Source organism: Ptychodera flava, chromosome 16 (assembly GCF_041260155.1).
Source record: "Ptychodera flava strain L36383 chromosome 16, AS_Pfla_20210202, whole genome shotgun sequence".
NCBI lineage: Eukaryota > Metazoa > Hemichordata > Enteropneusta > Ptychoderidae > Ptychodera > Ptychodera flava.
In genome coordinates this window covers 27001947-27020386 of record NC_091943.1, presented here as the reverse complement: position 1 = coordinate 27020386, position 18440 = coordinate 27001947, and the positions used below count along the sequence as shown (strand labels likewise).

Here is an 18440-nt window from a genome sequence, read left to right as displayed (position 1 = left end):
AAATGGCTGAAAGAATCCGACCGGGCGCTTTTGCAGAGCGGGATCTGAAATGTGGAAAAGTGCGGTATTCGTAGCCTGCTCCGAAGAAATGGAGCGAAAAAATTAACGTTTTCATTCTGACACCCTTCAAAAAATTTAATGGTCCTTCCCTAATCGTCGTTTTCAACGTACCAAGCGTATTTGAAATGGTCCGATTTGGACCGAGAAATTTCGCTCAATTTGTCGAAGACGGCGAAACACTAAACCGTCAAATCAACATGGCCAACTGAATTACACATCACCTCCACCACCATCTCCATCACCATACATAAGCAGCAGCGCTGGTGGCGGCATGAATAAGTCTAGATTGTACATAAATCGGATTTCCAAATCTTTTCTTTTTATTTGACAATACGATAAGTGAAATGCACTGAAACTGGATTAAAATTGGGAGCATGTGTGGTTTCGCTCTTGAGTTACACGTACAGACAAAAACTGATTGAAATGTGCACGCGAAGACGACCAAGCGAGAGAAAGTTGGAAACGAATAATAGTGGCGCCAAAGTGCGGTTCACATTTCTGACGGCATGCAAGATTTAATGTCGCACGTGCTACTGCTACACACAGAAGAGGTAAAACTCCATTGAAGACACCTACTACACGATAAATCACGTTCTTACTGTACAGTTTCTGCCACGGCGGAAATAAATAACACATTTGGTCCAAGGTTCAACATTTGGAAAAACAACGAAACCAGTGACCGTGTTCACCATGTACTTTGTGCTGCAACATGGGCCCTACAACATGGCGGCATCAAGCGCTTTTATATACCTACTATGCAAGCATCGCAAGATTCGTTCCCTGCTCTGGATTTTCAGGTCGAACATTTTTTTTCTCACTTTGTACAAAATTGTTCTGGTTGAGCCAAACTTCCTAAAGCGTGTGAGTGATACTATTATATCTATAATTAAAAGAAAATCAACACAAAAACATAACAAAAGGGATAGTGACTTTGGTGGTTCACCATATTTGCACATAACCAACGTTTACGCGAGACGTTTATTCTCGAACAAGTTCACGTCAAAAACGAGATATCAGTTTTCCCAACTGGAGATAAGGTGACACTCTGTATGATGAAAAGTGAGTGTGGTCTGTTGGATTGTTCGATATATCGTATTTTGGCAAGAGTAGCGCAGTTTGAGTTTTATCAACCCTCTCGTATGTTCATTCCTTTTGACATATTCTCGATCAAATCCGATGCCCAGACACAACTGTCTCTGAAAGTTTGTTTCCGAGCAACTATGAGGGTGTTCACAGCGTCACCTATTGCGCATGTGTCGAAAGCGGTGGCGCTTTGCTGACAGTCTTCTCGGCTGCCTTTTTCCCTGTCGTCTGCTCCGAACTTTCTCACATGTCTCCTTTGAACATATCCGAAAGACTTGGCGTTTCAGACCCCTGCAGGGAGTCGACGTCCATGCCGCTGCTCATCGACGGCGACGCAACCAGATCCGACGGCATGCCGGGCGTAGCGACCTCCGTTAAGTCTGACATGCTGCCCGTTCGCGGGGTACTGTCGCTTAAATCGGTCAGTGTGGTACCTGAGTCACCAGTATGTGTGGTGTTGTTATTTCCGTCTCCGTCCTTGTTTTTGGTCAGACTGCGTCTGTACTTGGCCCTCGCATTTTGGAACCATACCTTTACGAGTGAACAAAATATAAAGTAGTTATGTTACTGGCACGCCTCATTAGAGGTGTTAAACTACTTTATTGGCTTTTCAAACGGATAGTGCATAGATAATAAATAAAAAAAATAAAAAAATAAATACACAAATAAATTTATAGGTTTAGTTTGTTAAACACATATTCACCAGAGTCCTAAATTTGCGTAGAATATAATTTAGACGATTGATGTTATTCTATCGGTGTTGTCGAAAGTATGTATGTGTATTCATGTGTGCAAAGTATATAATGTATAACTTAAGAGAGAGAGAGAGAGAGAGAGAGAGAGAGAGAGAGAGAGAGAGAGAGAGAGAGAGAGAGAGAGAGAGAGAGAGAGAGAGAGAGAGAGAGAGAGAGAGGGAAAGTTAGAGGCAAAGACAGACGGAGACTGACGGAATACACTTCACTTACAGCACTTTTTAAATATGTGAAAATGTTAAAAGAACACAGACATCGTCTTACCTGAAGTACACGTTTCGTGAGACCCGTTTTCTGTGCAAGCTGTTTGAGATCTTTGGCGTCTGGGTTGTGGTTGAGAGCGAAGTAAGATTTCATAGTCCTTAGCTGGTGGTGTTTGAAGGACGTCCTCATACGTTTCGTCCTCTGCTGTTGGTACTGGTCTGCCGTCATGTCCTGACTGTCGTTGTCGTAGCCTGTACCGGACGGGCGACATGAAACGAAAGAAATTGATAGGTTTAATGTATGAAGTGATTAGCCAGGGAGATCAAAGGTCACTATGCAAAATGCTTTTTACATCCGGTAGCAAATGAGTATTTTTGAAAAGGATTGAGTGTTTTGTATCTCCGACTAGTATGTTAGGATGGCCTTTAGAAAGAGAATCATCCTTATTGGTAACATCGGAGAATTGATCCTCTGGGTTATCAGGGCTTAATCAATGACAGGGTCACAACACGCAAGGGGGTACCAGTCTCCACGAACTTAGCAACAACAGTGAAAGCGAACTAGGCAACAGTCGCAGAGAAACAATGAGCAATCTACGATTCTTTGGGTTGTAAAGTGATTTGGATTACAAAACTCCGTCAAAAGCTTGAGGTACCGCGATACGGCACGACAGAAGCACTATACTTGAAGGAAGCGATCTGCAACGTCATGACGTACGGCCATACGCGACGTACGATACTCAGCTTACTAGCTTTTGATGCAACCGTCCCCTCAAATTGTCATGAAGACAATACAGAAGTTTATGTATTTTCCTAATTTGCAGAGTGGTTCGCTACTTGGCTCACTATATTTGCCCGTCAGAGGTTTGGATTTTTTAAAAGCTTTCGCACTGTTTTAATAACATCTTATCAACTGTCAAGTTGACTCGCACATTTTTCTAAGTTACGTAGGTACTGTACGTGTGTGTTATTGTCTCTTTACTGCTTGTTATGTGCACATCTGATCAACTTTTTTATTTGAAAGCAGAAAAAATAGTCAGTAATATGGCTCTACCCGTCAAGAATTCCCTGACTAGTGCTCGATGAAACCTGCGCAGAATGACAGCGGCAACGCTTCAGGAAGCAGCTCCGCACGTACGCAAGTCAGAACAGGGATATGAATCCCGCCGAGGAATCGAGAAGCATTTTGCGTGCTAGTTTACCTTTGTAGTGAAGCTCTGCAAATGAAAAGGCCACGCGTTGTGTCGTGTAACACCGACGTATGCCGCACGCTAGATCAAACGAGTCACAGGTATGAGAGAGAGAGAGAGAGAGAGAGAGAGAGAGAGAGAGAGAGAGAGAGAGCAAAGCCCCGCCCTGTGACGTTGTGTATTTGTATATGTTTTGTATTTGAGTTCCGAACGAGATTAACGACTTGTGGCAACTGAGGAACGTGAGGAAAGCCATGGTGAAAAACAGATGCAACAAAACACTAGTAACTGGCCTTCTAGCTGCCTCCAATCCAAGCAAATGTTGCAGTTTCCTTGACGCAAATGACGTTGTTCTAAAATGCTTTGACGTCAACTTGCTCTGTGCATACTACAAAACTTCAATGCGCAAATCAGTCAACTATATCGTCTGTCTACCTATTATCAACCAACCGATCAATCAATCAATCATCAATCAATCAATCAATCTATCTATCTATCTATCTATCTATCTATCTATCTATCTATCTATCTATCTATCTATCTATCTATCTATCTATCTATCTATACTATCTATCTATCTGTCTGTCTGTCTGTCTATCTATCATCTATCTATCTATCTATCTATCTATCTATCTATCTATCTATCTATCTATCTATCTATCTATCTATCTATCTAGATCGGGCTATTTATCTCATCACTTACTAAATACGCATGCCTATCCATTCGTCTCTCCGTCCGTGTATCATGCCCATTTCGTTTTTCTTCGGCTAAACTTTAAATATTGTCTATGCTATCGTAAAAACCCATCTTCCCAAACCCATTGTTTTCCTGCATAAATATTGCTCCCTATATATTTTGTTCCACGTCAAACTGCTATTGAACACTTCGAACACTAGGTCAAATCACTGCTACCTGTAACTATGGAAGTGAAATGTATCAGTGAGTTGACTAAGTGTTCGACTCTACTGAAATCACACTCATTCAACCATCCTTGTCTCTTGCTCAATTTGTCATCGTCAGTACCTGGCCTCAAAGAATGACACGTTCATCTGTATTGGATACTAACAGGCTTGCTTACACGGTGTAGACGTAAAATCAGGGACAATGTGCGTCAATCTCAGTTTCTTATCAGCGGCTCAATCTGGAGACGGTCCTCGGGCTATGACATGAAAACTTGTTACAAATATTGTAAATTGTATAAATTACCATGTTTCCGGGTGTGTACACGCCCACCACTTCGCTAAACCCTTCCTCTTGAGGCCTGGGTGGTGTTTTAAAACATTCTGCGGGTCATTTTATACCTCCGTTTCTTACCGATTCGATTCCGAACGCCAGTAAACGGCGTCAACATTGTTTAATGTCGAACTATTTCATTCTTCTCTGTGAAGGTATAATTGTAAACAGAGCGCGTTTCGCCGCCACGAAAGGAGAGGGGAGAGGAGAGGAGAGGGGAGAGAGAAATGGGGCCGGGTAGCTGGCGGGGAATGAGGGAGGAAGGGAGGGAACGGAAGAAATGAGAGAGGGGAGGAAAGGAGAAACGGGGAGGGACTTGGAGGGAGCAACGGTGATGAACAGAGAGCTGTACGCCGATGGACAAAGAGCAAACACTGATTTAAAGGGCCTCATTTTAACAAAGCTGTACCATATTTCCGAATCAAAGTTCATCTGAATTGCACTATCTTAACAATATATCTGTCATAATTTCATTGACAGCTGATGATCTGTAAGTGTTACTGATTTTATTAAAATTCTGTTCGATTATCGAGTCTCGAATACTTATTTACAGTAAAACCATCATTGATATATTTCACCGACAGACAGTTATCTTTTGAGGGATCATGGATAATGTCATCTGCTTGAAGATGTCTGAAACTGAATGATGAGGTATCACCCATGCAATTAAGATGCAGAAGTTGCCATGGTTTCGAAATATGGATGAAGCTTGGACTACATCCTCCGTTCTTTTTCGGTCAAGTGGCTACCGGAACAAATGGGTTCATTGACGAATACATCTTCAATGCAAAGCGCAATTAGGCATTGAAGTATTTATGAATCAAAATGGGAAAAAAACGAAATGAAAAACAAAAATAGACACGTCATTTTAACGTTAGCCGCGTGCTAATTGGTTAACTACGCTCGGTGTATTGAATGAGCAACACGCGTAAGTGTCGCTCGTGGCCTAAGCAGTCATCCACTGGCTGGAACGTACAGGGCCACTTTACACGTGTGACGCTCCGTAAAACTTTAATTTTCTGGAGAAAGAGTGACGAGTGACTATGCAATTCTATATCGCAGTTTTCCATGTCGAGTTTTGCTTATGGAAAGTTATGCACCTTTCTGTGTATGAACCAAAAGATAGCACAGCTCTGACCTGTGAGCACTTTTTCTAAATTTGAAGTGTTGTCAATATCAAGTGATATGAAAATGACAACACAGGGGGGAATTAACTCTATCCGCTTTCGTCACTGTTAAACAATGGGAGTCATGTTAAGCCACTGACGTGTTCAATTTTGGGGTTATAGATTTTCCACTTTAAGAGCAAGCGTTTTATTGAATTAATCAATTTCAAAGTCAGTTCAATTAAGGACAAAAATTGGTGAAACCCGCTTTCATCCAGAAAGTGGTTTTTTTTTGGTCTTTTTTGTTTTTGGGTGTTTTGACGGAAAAGTTCAAGGCCAGACATAAAATTTACACAAGTTATAGAAGAGGAAGAGCGTAGTCGTGTGGGTTGTTGCTCTTCAAATCAAAACAAACCCAAAACAAAACAAACAACAATAACAGCAAACCCCGAAAACAAAGCCATAGCTCGGTCAGGTTTTTTGTGTCCTTGCCTTCGTTGCAGGTTTTCTGTTTAGCCTGTTATTAACAACGCATCAGCGTGTCGAGGCGATTGTATCGCCTGTCTATTGCCCCAGTAGTATAGCCTTCGATGGCCAGGACACACCAGTCAATTCCGGCTAACCTTTTCTCACCGTATACGTGCCTGTCTAGGTGTTTGGTTGTTGAAGACTGACGCAGTCGATTTGCCATCGTCCCACATTTTTGTAGGTTCAAAGTCAGGTACATCTTAAAAGTCATTTTCATTGTAAATGTTGCTTAGGCAATATGGAAATATCAAAGTATGGCGTCGCTATAAGGCTTTGCCGACCAAGATAATCAGATTTGACGATGAACTTTACTGTCACTAATCAGACCTGTTACAGAGATGCTTGCCAAACATATCGAATCTCCTAACCACGACAATGGTTGGACAGGAAGAGGCGGCGGATCATCCGACCAGAATATGGGAGAAGGTAGCCTCATCTTCGGTAAGACAACATGAATGTGCCGGCGGCCTTGGAAGATGTGTGACGCCCGGCACTGCCGGATCAAAAACTCCAATCTCTGCTCTTAAAGGGGTTAATAGCGATGTTACGAGCCAATTGTACCGTAGGGGATATCGACAACGTTTTCCCCGATTAGTCATGGTTGTGCAAGCGTACGCTTTCTGTCCCTTGAAAAGGGATACATTCCTCTCTCTGTCTCTGTAACTCTCTCTCACCATGTCAAACTTGGTAACGTCAGGGTCAAAGCCAACCAGAAATGATATAAAATAAAACAAATTAGGGGGTTTACAAGTTCAACAAACGCAGACAAAGCATGATTTGATTCCCCCTTTGTATTTCGCGGAGATGCTTTCATTTTGAAAGTTGCGCCCGGAGGCGACTGAAAGGTTTAGAAGATGTGAGTAGTCGGCACTACATCCAGAGGGGATTACGGCATAGATAGCGCACGCTCCAGCGAGTCGCCGCTCCAACGGGGCCACTCGTGGATGCTCCCTATCTGTTGCCAGGTAACACGCAGAGATGCTAGCAGGAAGGACGTGTATCGGAACAAAACACAAATTAACAATAAGAGAGAAGATTAACAAGCCTCCTAGAGACCGATCTGGACACTGATTACCGGCGGAACAATTCACTACGGACAAACTGTACATGTGAAACTGGCGGGCCTGGCTATCAGCGGTCCTAGAGGAATCCCCTTGGCCAAATGATGTTCACTTTTCTGTAAATACAGACAAGATCGCCGATATCCATCAAAGCTTGAGATAACTTTTCTGTGCCGTTTGAAGGGAAAAAAATCAAAGGCAGTGATGTCCGAAGGCCATGGTTACATTTGAGAAATACGTGTAGTTGCAACTTCCGCTGCAGCACAAATAATTGTCAATTATCTTCCCTTTTCTTGTGATCTGCGAGTGTTATCAACTACAAATCGTTGGTCTGACACAAAGTTGCGTTGAAAGGCAAAGTTTGTCGAGATCAGCATCTTTCACTGATAACAGTTTGGAAACGGTCGCCAAGACAACCAAATTGAGATGATGATAATATGGCTTCGCGTTCGAGTAGAAGAAATCGCACGATGGCGTGCGTGTTCCGTAAATATTCCGGCCAACCGACCGAGGAGGTCTTCTCTGTGTCGAAACCCACCCACGAGCAACGGCGACCTCATCCCGGGGTTTTCTGTTTCCGTGTGGTGGCAAGGATTCGTTCTGGAAGCGATGTCATCAAAGTGATCCCCAGGGACTAATAGTAAACTCCCCCCTTTCTGGTCTGACGTTTGCGTGGAAAATGATACCGGCTACAGCGAACTATGCAGTGACTTTTGACAATATTGTCATTATTTTGTTCACCACAACACACGAACGAAACTTTCCTTTTTTTCTGCCCACAGTGTGATGAACTATACAAAAAACTAGCCTTGCCGACACAATCCAGTGCGCACAATATCTAGCGTCATTGTTTAAAATTGATTTTTAGTCCGAACTAGTATTCAGTTGTCACGATAAAATTGGACATTACATACAAGTTGAACACAAGGCATTTGTGCGTGACGTCGACTTAAGGAGTAGAACTAGAAACAGGCCACTTTAAAAACAGAATTAAAACTACATATAAAACTGCAATCAGAGGTCTTTAATCATTGTATCTTTCCAATGTATTTTCCAAGAAACGGACTGTAAATTCACGAATGAAATGAAAATGTACACAATAGAAGACATTAGATTTACAAAGCACCTCTTTTTTATCATGAATTCGAAAAAACTTTCAAAACGAGGTCAAAGGTTACTTTGAATCTGCATCTACCGTTCAGCTTTCTAAGTTACATTGTCGCGAGTTGTAACTTTTGCAGTATTTGTCTGGGAAATGTAGTATTAGGTCTACTCCCGAAATCACGTGACATTGCTCTGTTCAGCTTGTAAATATGCCTGTGTGTATGATGTCTGATGTCGTTGTTGACGAATTAATTTTTGTCCGGACCTGAGTTCATTTGTCAACAATAACATTGCATATTGGACACCATGCGTCGTGTTTGCTTGTGTTTTAACATGCTTTCGGGGAGAAGAATAGGAAGATTCGTTCTGTTTCATTGTACAAATGTAATGAACATAAAGTCGAAACTTGCAACTATTGTCCGTTTCAACGGTGACGTCAGATTCGTGCGTGTGTGCCGGCGATGTCCTTCCACTTTTTACGTCAAATGCATAGCGGTAACTATGATGATGATGTTGCAGCCATTGTCCCTTTGAAACGGTGGCGTTAGATTCGTGTGACACTGTGTGCCCCGGCAGCGCCCTTCCCCTTTATACGTCCAATGCATGGGGGTAAATATGTTGATGATGTTGCAGCAATCGGACAGAGAAAATTAAGACGATAAAAGAAAGGATAATAGACATTTACTGACTGCATATTGGCCAACAGTAACGTAAAAAGCAAGTACCTTTCCTCTTTGAGTTCAGTCAACAGCCTTCAGTAAAATTTAAGTTTCTCTGAAAAAGTCACGGCAGTCGATACAAATTCGACATTAACAACGACTACCCTCGCCATGATTGAGCAACACGACGGAATGAACAACTGTAGGTCACAAGACGCCGGTGGCATGTAGTGACTTAAAATCCCAGAAGAGAAAGGCCGCCTTTTGGGAGTTATAAATTCTAGAAACGAGCTTAGTTAAAAAGTGAACGTTGAACAGGAATATTGTCGATTTTGATTTGTGGACTTTTGAGTTGAATCTTTCGGGAACTTCTGAAGTCACCGTCTTGCCTCCGCGACCCCCTTAGCTTTGTCACTGAGGGCGCTTTGTTGGTCAAAGTTACGAAATGCGATATAAAGAAAAGCAGATAAAACCTTACGTCTGCATCTCTTCCTACGCATTGCGTCCTGTTCACATGGCAAAAAAATACGTTCTCTCTGTTACACGGTAAAATATATTGCTTTATTACAAACAGAATGAAAAACAAAGTCACCATATACGACCGCCCCAGGACAGGGTGATTCATGAACAGGACATCATAAACCATGAGAGCATATTGTATATTTTTAGATTACAAAAACACAATCATTAGAAGAAAGACCTCCACGCAGGCCCCGGAGAACGGAATACAGAGAAGACACGATACGAGACTCGGTTACCATGCCCGGGAGAGAAGTCTCTTTAATGTCTGCTTAAGCTAACGGACACGCGCATATGTGAGCAACGTAGACAACCAGGAACAAAAAGTTGGAAACAACATGGTTTCTGTATTTTTCCTCTCGGAAAGCACGACTAGCCATATTGCAGGGGGTCTTGTCTGATTCGGCCTCTATCTATATCGGCCGTTCGAATTAGGGTGCATTTAGAATTGCATTAAGATGAAGTAGGAGCTAGTAAACAGCCTAGGGCGACCACCACATCCAAATTCCAGTCGTGTTCCTGTGTATTGCACTAATAGTTATAGGGCGTCGAAACACTGTAAAATATTTCAACTTTTTTTTTAACATGACGGCGTAAGAACTTGCTGACTTGAAAAGGATTAAACTTTCACATCAGTAATTTTTAAATTTTACTTTGAGGATGACAGAAACCACGGTGACCGGTTTACGAATCGATTTCATGTTTTGTCAACTATGGAGCCTACACCGAGTTGCGTCACAACGATTTGTTCCTTCGTACACGCCAGTCTATCTGTTATACTTGGTTGTACAATCTGTATACTTAGCCATCAATCACAAATGATGACATAGTCAACATCGGTGCTTCCATAGCAACTGCTTCATGAAGCCATGGCGGATGAAATTGTGTTGCCTAGTAACTGCCCGCAGAGCAGTGAACCCCTTGTTTGTTCCCGTTTATTTTGTTTTGTTCTCATTCTTGATTGGTGTAGTTAGATTTCTCGTCTATTTTATTCATCGTTACTTGTTAAAGGCCCGGTAAACTACCCTTTTGGCACTTTTTCATGTTTTTGTTGCGTGTATCAGTTACAGTGACTTGGTCTACTTCCTACAGCGTGTTAAAATACCTAGTATTGGGCTTGTCAACAGCGACTGTATATTGTTGATATGAACGGAACGTCTATTCCGCGTGTTTTTTTCAAATCAAAAGTTCTAGTTGTAACTCTCGATGAATGTTAATCTGGATGACCGTTTTGATTTTGTGTGTTTTACAATAAGCAAACGAATTGGTCTCATTAGTTCCTTTATGCCTAATGTCGTATTATTTTATGCCACGGTCTTATTCAAAGTACATTAGATTATTGTTGCGTTGTTTGGGGAAACACCACTACAAAAAATCTGGATAAACTTTTCATTGTGCAGGAGAGAATGTTTAGTGTGCTCTTGGGCTACCTTGTGCCTTCAGCGGACTTTCCCTCTTATTTAATCTAATGCCAATAAGGCAAAGATTTTATTACTTTCTTGCGACCTTAGTTTGAAGTGTGTGACTGGAAACGCTCCGCAGTACCCGCCTGATATGTTAATGAAGTAAAACTCATCAGTACAAAACACGTTCTATTCAGAATACGGATTGACCTATTTTCGAAAAGGCACCCTAACATGTACAGGCCAGAGAAGTTTTAAGTATCGTTCCACAAAGATGTAGAATTCTGGACCCTATGATTTGATGTATTCTCCAAATGTAAATAAGTTTAAGGTAAATTTGAAAGAATTGATAAAATTAAATGTTTCTTTGTATAGGTTTCCGAAGATTGTTTTTCCTCACTAAGTAATGTTGTTTCCTCTGTAGTTGACCGTGTAGATGAACTCCGATGCAAATTACTCTTCCGAGTGAATCGGCAGCTTATTAAGAGAGTAAATAAATAAAAAATAAATAAATGTGTAGCCTGCATTATTAGTGTGAATAATCGAATTCAGGTCCGGACTTGTATGTCGCACACTGACACGCCGCGTTGACAAACCAAATACTCGGTATCTCAAAATGGCATATAAAGTACACAAGAAACGGTATACTTGATACATTAAACAAAAATACAGGAAAATTGTCAAAAGTTACAGTTACTATAGAAATAATGGGCGGCGCGTTGACCATTAACGTTTATTTATGGGCAAGGGCGAGAGGAAAGCCAAACATTAACGGGCGAGGCTTGCCGAGCCCGTTTACTATGCTTTCCTCTCGCCCGCGCCTATAAATAAACGTAAATGGTCAGTGCGGTGTCTGTTATTTCAATTATATTATGAACGAACCCCGAAAAACCGTCATAATTTACGAAAATTTCCCGTGCGAACGACAACGGGGCCCCAGAACCTGTCAGTGAGTAGTGCGTGCGCTGTAAACATTTTGCAAATCCGATTTCTTCGAAAAAAAGCGTCTAAACTTGGGCCACAAATGCTCCATTTTATTTTGTGGTTGATTATGATCTTTGTACAAATCACAATTTTCGTTTTAGCCGTAAAGTTACTATGTTTACGATATTATTCATATTCACGGGCATGAAAACAACCATTACTGTGTATTTGTGGCCAGTCACGTGGTTCAGCTCGACCAATTAAAACGCAATGGACAGGGCATGTTAATATAATGTGGCTTCAGCGTCAAAGAAGATTACGATCGGTTTGAAAGTTTATACCTCAGTATGGTAGCACCACTTCAAAATGTGGGGAAAGTATGAAACATTGGATGGAAACGTTTTGTGGATATTCACACAGCACTTTATGCCGCGCACAAAATCTGAAACGCACAACTCGATAGCGAATTAACACAGAATGCATTTTGTTAGATGCCATGGTAGATGCGCCCGGGGGACTGATATTCGGACTCTCAAATTTTTACAACACTTTGTTGGCCTACCACTTGTGGGGGTTCATTTTGAAGATCATTCAGTGAAAAAATGTTCACCGACTATATTTTGTGAAATCCAAATTTTAATTACGGGGATGGCGGCCATTTTGAATTTCAAGTGTCGGTAAATATCAGGTAACTTGTTTGTCCAGTACCAAAATCTGACCCCTGATGTTTATTCTTGCTTTTCAAAGAGAATGACTTAAAGTTTGCGTGAGGAACATTTGAGCAAAAATTTAAGTCGTTCACTTTCGAGGAGTGAACTAACTCAAAGTTCCTTGTTGGACGCGATGGTAAACCGAGCTGAAAACTGACCGATTCTCCAATTCAGACGACAGGTCGTCTCTCTCAGTGCGCTACGGGTAGCGTCGCCGTCGGGAAATTCAGTCCCGCCGTGAAGATCTGCTTCTAAGAGAGTCTGCTATGCCAGCCTTGAAAACAAAGCGGCTACAGACACCCAGTGTTTTGCTTCAGCTATATATGTACACATTTACTTGCAACTTCAAATTTGGTCTACAATTACAGTAAGTAGTGCTTGCAGCAGATCTCGCCTGACCATACATAGTGGCCTAGTATGAATGTCATACTAACTGTAAGTAGAACGAGATACGGAAATATTCTTTCGGTTCCTTGCGGTTTTACATTTGTATTCTTTATTTTTTGATACTAAAATAATAACACTTTTTCGAGGCCTTTCATGCCGTGAAGGGTTCTACATGGTCGGCAGGTGTTCCTGTTGACGTGACAGTCTCTCGTTTTCCCACTGCCGAATCTTGCCATTCTCGCCCCGATGTGGTCACCCGAGATGCAATATATTGAGCAAGGACACAGTTACTTGTGATAGCTGTTTGCAGAAACACCAGTTTTTGTTTGGTGTCTTCGCAACTCCCTACGGAGAACAATAACGTTGAGTCTCGAAATAGGAAGCACGGGAACACGTGAAACAACATGGGCAAGTGGCCAACGGGATTCCACCGCTCGGGTTCTCACGAAACAGTCGGACACACTGCGGACTCTGCTAAACTGACAACACCGGCCTCTTCAAATGGCAGACATGTGTACATTCATATGTATAAAAACACAACAGATAGTTTGTTGAAAGGAGAAAGACAAATTTACCCACCGAGAGTTTCAAAAGAGAGAGCTTTGCCTCTGTCAAAGGTTGGGTGACCGCAAAAATATTCTCCCGTCGTGGACGTGAAATAGTTCTCTTGTGTCTAGAGATATTGGCATCATGCCAAAGATATGACATAGATCACTCAGAAACTATTGATATCGGACAGGCGTGTCACTTCAGACGACAAAGGATGACCTCACGTGCAAATATCCCAACGTGCGGCAAAAGTGACATTTTGTCCAGCCAAAGAGGCAGTTACCCAGCGACCCTTTGTCAACAAGTACAGGAATGACCAACATCGAGAGAATTGTCACGAAACGTGTGTAATACAATACTTCAACATATTTCCCGCTTATCATCTTGTCCCGTGATCTCAGGATGCCAAATTTTGTCAAATTTTGTCTATTTCCGCAGCCAAAGATACGTAAAGAGACTAAAAAGACAGAAACTGGAAGAGGAATTGGATAAGTGCATGCAGCTTGACTCAAAGTTGACAACTTTTCGGTGCTTAGAGGTTTACTCTGACGTAAAGTTGACGAGTTTTTAATAGTCCTTAGGTTTACAAAGAAGTTAAAGTGAAGTGTTTCAAGCTGCTAAAATAGCCCCAAGTGTGGCCTTAAAACTGTGCCAATAGAGGTTGTATTTAGCCGGATAATATTTAGGGAGTGATGGTAAAATGGATGCAGACAGAGCGAGCAGACGACATGTGAAGCTCTGTCGCTTGCGCGCGCCGCAAATATACGGCACCGGAATGTACGTAGGCCTAAATTCGTCATGGCGCACTGAGAGTGCAAGAATGGCGTCCGGGAATCGGAGAAAATCATTTGCTATTAGTATGCGTTACAACCCAGTCGAGTGAACTCAAGCAGAAAATTTAATACAGACTTCAAAAATAGTATACAAAGTTAGACCGTGAGTGTATGTTTACCGGGCGTGAACCTGGCGAGGAGCGCAGACGTGAGGCGACAGATCCGTGAGGGAGACTCCGAATGAGAATTATAACTTAGAAAAGATGTTTTGGCAGGGGTGTTGAATAGGGATCTAGGGTGTTTGTTAACTCATTTTCTGTAGACAAGAAGATTTGAGAAACTACGTCGGTAGTATTTTATTGGCTGGTTGACATACGTGCATTGCCATGACAGAAAGCAAACCGAGAACAACACGGCGTGAATGTTGGTAGCACTGATTGTGAAACTTAACGATAAATTGTTCGTGTCAGTTCTCTGCTACCGTCGAGGCATCGAAACCTAATTCTCTGACTCGGTGTACTGTTTTGTCGGGTGAAATTAATACTGGTAAAGAATCGAATGTTTTGGAATAGAGAAGAAATGTTGAGCTGACAGACGGACAGGCCAGATCTATTCATGGTAAGGCGGAGATGGCGCACCGATGGATCAAGGAAACAGATTCGCATTGGTTTCAAAGTCTACGACGGAGACGAAACGAAATACAAGGCTTGACAGATGACCGACCAAAGGGATTGAGATTTTCTGTACAGGACGGAAATATCACCTGCCGTAGCCGGTTAGGATGAGTTGAGAGGGCCGCAAACACCAGTAGACCGGCGGACGGATTCGTGTGAACACGTGAGGAATTGATGTGATTAATTTGCCGGAATAAAAGACAAGTTGAGAGCTGGTGGAGTGAACTCTACTAAGAAGACAAACTCGGCATACACACAAAATAGGCGAATCGATTTAATTGCTTCCTAGGTTTTCGCTGGGAAACCTTGAGGTCGAACGGTCTAATATTTTCGGAGTATCAAGTCTGTGGGGGTCACAGATACAAACACCGGTTTGAAGTATTCCTACCCAGGAATCCCGAGACATTCGATCGAGTAACACGATATGTAATCGAGTACGCCGAGCCTGGGACACAATCTTCGCGGCTCTGATCTATTCTTACACTCAAACCAACGCATGTTTTCTTTTGCCTTTGCTCGGTGTCAAACGATGTCAGCATAACGGTGCTCTGACGTTTCATGCCGGCGGGCACACAGGCCACATGAACAGGAGGGCCCCCGCGTCCTCCCGTCTCGGCAAGTATACTGGGGTAGCTCGTCCAGGATGGCTAGAGAATAGAGGTGCGTTGAAACATCCAGAAATAACACTTAGTGATCCCGACGAATAATTCGAACAGTATCAGTCAATGGGGTTGGTTTACTCCTGAAAGCCTAGACGTCCTAGACGAAGCGGAGAAGATGTCTCATTGCCCTCTGGGAAAGAACACAAGTCGGCTGCCACAGCGTGACCTCACTTAAACACTTAACGCGAAATGAAGTAAAAAAATGCAGCGCTCATAATGAAAACTTCAAAAGGTCCCAGTGGCCAAATGCAAAGCTGCTCATGAGTGCCTTCACGAGTCCCTCGGAAAGTTTTCGAGAAAGAGAGAAAATTGAAAAGGCCCGCGATGTTTATATTTCCACATGCTCTGCCAGATAGTAACATTTCTGAAATTCGGACCTCGTGCACCTGTCATAAAGTTACGTCACATTCCCGCCAAGTTTTAATACTGTTTACAACTTCCTCCCAAAAGTGACCGCAAGTCGATTTGCTGCTTTATTGTTCAGGTTGTTCAGGAGTCTTGTTTTTGTTTTATCGTAGATCTCATGAATATCCGATAACAAGCCATGGATAAAGGCAAAAAAACCCACAAGCAATGCAGCTTTTGTCTTGCACGCGCAGACGATATGGGCACAGATTATGTGTGTTCTTGGTTGACGGTCCTTGTTGCGTCAATGGGGTAATATTTTTTGTGTAAAATACAAGAAAAAGTCTGTCTTGTTTCAGACATTTCCCATAGGAAAACGGAAAGCTGAAAAAAGCCAACATTGGAATCATTTCCGCAAGTTGTCCGCGCTCACCGAGTTCTCATTGATGAACTCTATACCGGCATTCAGCAGAGAGAGGAGGCAAGATCTACAAGGTGGTTCGCTGACGTCATTCACCTGAAAATGTGGGTGACCAAACTATCCGATAAGCTCCTCGCTCAGTTCTTTGACTGTGGTTTCAAAAACGTGACGCGGTCCATTGCTTGGAATGTATGGGACTTTTTCAAAGGGGGCGGACCCGACGGGGTGGTGGAGGATGTGACGAAGATAAGCCATACACACGGCTGTAAGCTGGAGTGTCCTTAATAACGTGAATAAAGAGATGAAAAATTCCCGAACAGATGTTTTGAAAGTCTACTTAATTTTGTTGATGAACATCTAAAACTGAAGAATTCGAACATTTTTTAAATAAACCAAAAGAGTAAATGACTCAGAAAATTGTTTAAGCGGTCTCAACTTTCTTACAGTTGGTCGAAGATAAAATTTTGAAGGGAAACGTCTTAACTTCTCGAATCTAATGCTCAACTTTACGAATGTCTTAGACGGAGGTGCGTTTCTTGAGGACACCAATTTGATGCGATGTAGGTACTGAGTACATGAGCTTTGAATGGGGTCATTTCCTGACGGAAAGCTGGCGCACTCATGTACTGAGCGGAGATAGAGGGCCGGACTGGGGACAGGAACGATGACCGAAATACGCAGAGCGGACAAACGAACCGGTGGGATTCAGCTTCAACGAACCAAAGAGAACGACTCGGTGACGCTGGTAAGTGCTGTCACACACCCGGCAGGTGTATCGACCAGCTCGCATAGTGCCAACCTAGTCGGGCGGAAAGAATATACAACGTAACGGTAAAAAATTTCCAATAGACCTTCTGGATTAAGAACCGTCAGAAAAAAGAGGCTAACGAGACCCTATTCAGGCACGGCTATTGTTACACAGATATACGCGGTTTTTTAGTGCAAATGTTTCTGCAGTGCGGGTATTGTTGGGCGGAAAGCCGGAGAAGCGACTTAATCAGAAATTGTAATGATAGATTTGAGATAAACTCGATTGTGTTTGGGCTGGGTCAACTTGGGAGTTCTATCACTCCGTCGGTGTGTGGTTGAGAGAGAGAGAGAGAGAGAGAGAGAGAGAGAGAGAGAGGGGGGGGGAGGAGGGAGGGAGGGCTAGATCCACTTTCGGGTTCTGTCGCTTCATCGATGTGTGGTTGGAGAGAGAGAGAGAGAGAGAGAGAGAGAGGAGAGACAGGCAGACAAACAGACAGACAGGCAGAGAGGGAGGGAGGGAAGGAAATCTTTCTTAACAAATGTTGCTTGTGCGTTTGATGGCAAAATTTCACTTAAGAAATTTCCACCTCACAAGGAAGACATGTAATCAATATCGAAAATAAATTACATGTTCAATGAGGCGTGCAGACGTCAATCAATCTGTCGTTCAATGCGGTATCAAATTTTATTTTAGTCCCTACGGTAATTCAATGTCTTGTACTTGCGTTCATTCGATGCTCGGCACACCAGCAAACGGTGGGGAGAGACACCGGGGACCGTGTTCGGCTCCACCTTCCCGCAGCACGGCTTCTCACAAATGCATGGCACCGGACTCAGAGACAGACACCTTGACACGCCGGCCAAGCGGCAGTCTCCGTCGGCATGGCAACACCGATCCCAAATATCGTGGGTGGAGTACGGGAGAGAAGTTAAAATAACAAATGATAAATGAATTGCATGTGTGTTTGCGCCAACAGAGGGGAAACGGACACCTCTTGGGTGACAGTTGAAAGCTCGAGAAATCGACAAGAGGTTACATCCAACCGGGATGGTTTGATTCGCATGTATTATATAAACGAACATAGGAAATCGAGTCGGTATGTTTGGTGATGTCGAGTCGGTTTATTTTGATTTTGTTTCATTTTTAACCCTGTTTTGTAAAAATAAACAAAAGATGGTCCTGGAGGGGTACAACATAATAATAAACAAACCGGCATACATTGATTGGTGTGGTTTAAAAGTCAGTACCTCATTTTGTTCACCAACGCTGGGCATGTTCTTCTGTTCGTAAAGAAAGTGTATTGAACCGCGGAAGGAGATAATGTGTAATGTGAACATTTTAA

At 42.7% G+C, this 18440-nt stretch overlaps 1 protein-coding gene across 2 annotated transcripts in view; it reads right to left on the bottom strand.

Moving 5' to 3' along the window:
- Nucleotides 1-357: 357 nt before the first annotated feature.
- Nucleotides 358-18440, bottom strand: part of LOC139114448 (LIM/homeobox protein Lhx9-like) — an 84519-nt gene continuing 66436 nt past the window's right edge. For both annotated transcript variants that reach the window (XM_070676193.1, XM_070676192.1), the window contains exons 4-5: nt 2160-2350; nt 358-1674 (exon numbers count right to left, since the gene is read on the bottom strand). In XM_070676193.1, coding sequence (XP_070532294.1) covers nt 1387-1674; nt 2160-2350 — 479 coding nt within the window. In that variant the 3' untranslated portion in view covers nt 358-1386. The remainder of the gene's footprint in view (nt 1675-2159; nt 2351-18440) is intronic.